General features: G+C 32.3%; 1 protein-coding gene across 1 annotated transcript; it reads right to left on the bottom strand.

Annotated features, from left to right (window-relative positions):
* Positions 1–2,275: 2,275 nt before the first annotated feature.
* Positions 2,276–3,715, bottom strand: LOC138894977 (cytochrome P450 94A2-like). Its single transcript, XM_070179688.1, has 2 exons — positions 3,148–3,715; positions 2,276–2,968 (listed from the first exon to the last, which is right to left on the bottom strand). Exons 1-2 carry the CDS (start codon positions 3,561–3,563, stop codon positions 2,539–2,541), a joined length of 846 nt encoding a protein of 281 aa, XP_070035789.1. The 5' UTR covers positions 3,564–3,715; the 3' UTR covers positions 2,276–2,538.
* Between the last annotated feature and the right edge of the window lie 2,734 nt (positions 3,716–6,449).

Raw genomic sequence — 6,449 nt, 5'->3', positions numbered from 1 at the left:
ACACCAAACATTGGACAAGCATATATATATATATATATATATATATATATATATATATATATATATATATATATATATATATATACATGTCAAAGATGTTTAGTATTAATTCTTCTATATTTCATTCATTCATCACTAATAATGCATGACATAGATTAATCGATATAGGTCGAGACGTTTTGTTTTTACTATTAGTCGATATAGGTCAAACGTTTTATTTTTAATATTTATCGATGCATCTAAGTAAGTTATAATAAGTAGATGAATCAATTTACAAATAGATATATTTGATGATAAATTATATATACTAATTAGGATCTTCACAAGTCTATCCCTAAAAGAACCCGACCATGTGGTCCTAGCGCTTCGTGTTCTTATATATATACGGCTATACCTCTATATATATAGCATATACGGCTTGTTATAGTATATGTTAGTGTGTGTGTGTGTGTGTCTATATATATATATATATATATATAAAACACGCTTCGTTGTACTACTTTAACTACATATATAGCATGTTAGATATAGTATATGTTAGTGTATTCATTATTTGTATTACAAAAGTGTTAACAGATTACATTTATATTATTTAGATAGTAAATATAAAAGTAATTCAAAAGTTTGACCAATATTGACGTAATAACCGACCAACTTTGATCGGTTATTTTCCAGAAAATAAAAATTACCGACCAAAGTTGGTTGGTAAATGCTTCCCTTGCATTAACCGACCAACGTTGGTCGGTAATTTTAAATATAAATTCTTAAATTTTATAAAACATTTTAAATAATAAAATAATTATTAAAATTTAAAAAATTGGGTCCAGATTACCGACTAACGTTGGTCGGTAATCCAAATGTTCTTTGACTAAGCAAGTCTGACCAGCTGGGTCAACTTGTTGACCAATTTACCGACCAACATTGGTAGGTATTTATTTTTAAAAAAATATAAAATATTTTTTTTCCAGTTTTCGTCCAAGCTGGACGGTTTTGGTCGTTGTTTTTGACCGACCAACGTTGGTCGGAAAATTTTTGATCGGTTTTTAGCAGATTTCTAGTAGTGAACCAAACCGATTAAAAAACCCGACTAGGTTTGGTTTGGTATTAAGTTAAAAAATTCGAACCAAACCGACATATAAATATATAATTTTTATATATACTTTTAAGATTTTATATAGAATTTCTTTAATAAATGTCTAGAAATATTTGGATTCGCTTGCGGGATATAATATTTAATAAAATATGAAGTGCTCCATATTTATTAACCTTAATTAATGAGTTGTATGATTACTTTCTTATCAAGTGTTATTGAAGTGCGTCAATCTCGTTGTTCTTCCATATTCATACATGTCAAGATCTATTAAATTCTTATATCTTTTTCGAATTTGAAGTGGTTATTATTATTTAGATATCATATTGATTTTTATGTTCAATTACTAAATTCGGTTAACCTTTAAAGTGTACATCAATGAAAAATTATTGTCAAACGACTAAAAAAATAAATATCATGTGTTACTAAGTAGATTCTCCCATGATAATATTTAATAGATAATATGTTTGTCAATTTTATTAATTTTTACTATCGTCAGTGAGTATAACATAAGAATTAATTTTCATGTTTTATGTTTTCCTCTGTGCTTGTCCTTCTCAGTGAAAGAGATAAGAATAGTCTGTAGACACCAAGATATTATAAAAATGTGACTAAAACTTTTGTTAAAATGTGAGTATGCGTGCATGCAGATTTACAAATGGTTATGGCTTTTATGATAGGATGTCCTCTTTTTGTTAAGTTACCTGTTGTTAATCCTTAGCAGGTTTTGTAAGTTTTTGTAACCTTTTTATTCACATAAGGAGGTAAACTAGGATAGTTGATCTTTCTCTCTATTGTAACTGATTTTTTGGATGAATGAAAGGAATACGCCACCTATGGCGTAACTTTATTTTTTTTTTTAAAAGTCTTGCATCAATAGTACTTAAAGAGTATAAGCTAAGGTAGAGCTATAAATGGTTAAGATGTGAAAAGCTTGGAAAATTTTGTCACAGCCAAAGCTATGGGTTCGATAAACCCATAGTTCACCAGCGATGATATAGTAGGACTTGAATTTTGTCACTGTATATAACTTAAATTTCAACTTTATAAATGGCTTGATTGTGAATATTTTTAATATCGTCAGTGAGTATAACATAAACTCTAGTTATATTTATCATTGAAGCAACATACACAATGCTCTAAAAATCAACTAGGTATAAATAGGAAAGCATACAACAAATGAAGTATTGAATCAGAAAGTTTGATAGATACACATGAAACGTTGAATATACGTACAATTGTCCGTTGTTAACATACAGTATTTGATGTCAATGACGAATATACATACAATTGTCCGTTATATAATTGAAAAAGTAGCTAGCAACGTTGTATAATTCGTACAGGAAAACTAGTTTTCATCTTAGATGTCAATGACGAATTATAGATAGGACTAAATCCGTCTAAAGGAACGATCCGAAATCTCTTTAGAATAGTAGCTGCCACCAGCTTTATCTGCATGAAAGCAATTTCTTTTCCAAGACAAGTCCTTGGCCCTGCTTCAATTCAAGAGGAACTGGTGGGTATAGTCTCATGCTTTCACAAATCGAAGCATGTGTATACACCATTTCATTCAAATCATCATCATCTTTTTCTTCGATTTCTTTGACAATCTCCTTTTCTACTTGTGGGTGACTCGAGACTAGCCAAAAGAACCATATTAAAGCTGAAAATAGCGTGTCATCACCAGCCAGGATGAAATTAATACCTGTATCTATGACAAACTTCTCATCAACTACTACATTGTATTTGAGAGCCCTTGTTATAAATCTGTCAAAAAAATCGCCTCCCTCATCTATGGAAGAGTTTTGCATCGAAAACTTCTCCACCTTTCCCGCGATTCTCTTCTTTACATATTCTCTGAGTACATCAACTGCATACCTGTGAAGTCCGATTCAGAACTTAAATGTGTAAGAGAAAAATAATTACTTGAATTTCAATAAATATTGAGTAGTAAAATTTTGAACCCATAATTTAAAGTGCGTCCAATGAATATTCAAGGAAACCTAAAGGTTGAACATATCAAATTCAAATTTTGAATATGCCTCTAGTCTGCATACCTGAGATTCTCTTCAGATCCAATGTTAAGAAGCTTTTTAGCTTTCCACAAGATGGAAGGGCAAGTGAACCTTCTCATACTGATCTTTATTGCAGTTTCAAAAGCATCTATTAATGGTTTCTCAGGGAGAGATGGTAACAAGTATTCTGGATCATGGCTAAAACCTACCTGGCATAGAATGTCAAATGTAAGCCTATGAAATATGTCCTGGAGGTCTAGAGTAGCTTTATCTATATCTGCCCTAGAGAATAAAGGAATAAGACGGCCAGAGAGCTCTTTAATGGTGGATGATTTTACTCTATAACGAAATGTATCCGCGTGGAATATATGACTGAGGAAATGCCTTTGGGTTTTCCATTTCTCTCCATCTACAAGTAAAAGTCCATCCCCTAATAAGTCTGAGAAAACAAATTGCATGGTAGGATCTTTGCGATAAATGTGGAAACGTGTCTTAACGATATGCTTGATAATAGAGGGGTTTCTTGTCAAGACGCATTTTTTACCAAATGGTCCTTTAAGGGTAATGGTTGATAAAGTGATTTTTGGAAGAGTTCTGATGTCCACAGAACTGCTCGGTGTCTATTTTGCACTAATGAGAACAAGCAACCAAACAGTGGGTAGGATTTTGGAAGCTGCTTTGGCTGCTTGCTCAATTTTGAACAACTGTGTTTTGAGAAGAACGGGTGGAAATAGATGAAGAACAGAAGCAATCTATATATTTGACATGGTACTACCCTTTTTTTTTTTGTGGCTAAACAGATCATATTAAATCGTGACTACATACTTAGGTTTGGAGGCGGGATGGTGGAATATCTTCTTTTAGTTATTTTAGATATTACACCATTAATTGTTACGCTCCTGATAGGCTTCTACAATGGCAAGTTCTAAAAAAGGCCTATGTTTAATGATACCTTGGCAAATACCAATTTTAAAATAAAATAAAGTGAAGGAATATAAATAAGTTAGAGCACAAACTCACATACTATATGCGTTTTTGGGCCTCGTTATGTTGCGCCCTAGTGTCACGACCCAAAATCCACTAGTCGTGATGGCACATAACCCAAACTCTTAGGTCAGTCAATTAACAGTTAACACAAGTCGAATAAAATAAAGGCGATCAACAAATGATATATCTAGTTTCCATACAATATCCCAAAGACTGATAATACAAATCATGAGCTACTAAGACTGGATTTTGCAAAAACTTATATTCCGCCCATTTCAATTTACGTGAACCTATTTCCTTTTTAGTCTATGCTAAAAAGAATGACCCATTTCCTTATTTGGAAACAATTTACCTTTATAAAATGATTTATAGCTACACAAAATATATGTGCCTCATTTTACACGAGAAGTTCAAAAGTCTTCTCTCTTTTCTTAAAATTTGTGCCTAGTCAAATGAGTTTACATAAATTGAAACAGAGGAAGTATGAAATAAATACAACTTTTGTTTGAAATGTATATAAACAGAATTCAATTCTAAGACTACCCAGTAAAAACAAGTTGCTTCATCCGGGAGGCACAAACATCTTCAGAGCCAGCTTCCGTCATCAACCGCATCTCAGCTCCAAGATCTGCACGGAAGGTGTAGAAGTTTAGTATGAGTACAACTGATCTCATGTACCTCAATAAGTATCTTGACTAACCTTGGTGAAGTAGTAACGCTTTTAAGTTAAATGATACTCACTGATATAACATGTGCAATAGACTAGTAATGGAACAATACTAAAACATAACAGAGAAGAGTACAAGATCAAATATGCGAGGCAATAAAAGAATCACCAGAGTAAATCAGGATTGTAAATTTATAACTTTCATATAACTTTCATAGTGTGACAAATGTACTCAAGATATCAAATCGAATGGCACGGCAACACCCTTAGTGCATTTATCTCATCCTCACCAAATATATGAATGTAAGTCAAGTCAATTGGCTCGGCAACACTCTTCGTGCATTTATCTCTTCCTCATCGAGCATACGTATAACAGATACCATCCAGGTGAAAGAAATGCCAATAATAATAACGATAAAGTGGGAGATACATAGGTAGCAATAACAAACAACACATGCATATGGGTAACAATAACAGACTGGATAAGAGGCATAGAAGTAATGATAGTATTCAAGGTAGAAGAACATAAATTTCACTAGCTAACATGATAGAAGACTTAGATATAGATATAACAAATATGAAGGACAGTATGATCTTTATAAACTAAACAAATAGAAGGCATGAATAACTAACGAATTAGAAGGCTTATACGGAAGTGCAACAAATGAGAAATGACCTAGATATAGATATGACAAATAAGAAGGAAGGCATGATATTTACAAGTTAAACAGATAAAAGTCACGGATAACACAACAACAATTGAATAGAGGACTAAGACAGAACAACAACAACTAGTCACATAGAAAACATAAGTGCAATAATAACAGCTTAAGATAACGACATGAATGTATACAAAAGGAAAAGGTATCAGTACATAATGCATGTCTCTCGTCCTCGCCTGCACGAAAATTAAACACCTTTCGTGCCATGAACACATGATAATATAAAAATATGGCACGACATCACCCTTCATGCTTTTACTCTCATTAATATATGATAATGTAAATGAAATGATACGGCATCACCCTTCGTAATTTTACTCTCACCCTCACATGATAACGTAAATGAAATGGCACATGATAATGTAAATGAAATTGTACGGCACCACCTTTCGTGCTTTTACTCTCATCCTCACATTATAATTTAAATAAAATGGCATGACATCACCCTCCATACTTTACACTCTTCATCACCAAGCACATGTATATCAATAACAAGCAAGGTAGAAAGCATGAATAACGCCAAGAAGAGTGATTAATTGAATATTCCAAGTGAATATCAATCCCAACTTTAAAGCCGATAAAAATTCAACAAACCTCACGAATCTTATTGTTAAAGTATTTCAACAAGTCTGAAAAATGACCTTCAACTCAAGTATAAAATCCAACATCTCAAGAATAATGGTCGTAGAGATGTATTTGTGATTAAGTATAATGACGACCAGATTTAGCACCTCAATAATTTCACAAAAGCCCGTCAAATTTTAACAAAATATAATAAGTTAAATCATGGTTTCTAGCATTTAACTTCATATTCTTAGTAATCTAGAAGTCAAGTAAGATATGAAATAAGAAGGTCACGTATTTCTACAATGCACAAATAATCGTATAATTTATCCTGGAGCATAATTAACCCTGGCACATGCATATACGCTCATTACCTCATATATGCATCATCCCCGCATATAGCA

This window comes from Nicotiana tomentosiformis, chromosome 6 (genome assembly GCF_000390325.3).
Source record: "Nicotiana tomentosiformis chromosome 6, ASM39032v3, whole genome shotgun sequence".
Lineage (NCBI taxonomy): Eukaryota > Viridiplantae > Streptophyta > Magnoliopsida > Solanales > Solanaceae > Nicotiana > Nicotiana tomentosiformis.
Note: the sequence above shows the minus strand (reverse complement) of the source record. Positions and strands in the feature narration are given on the sequence as shown.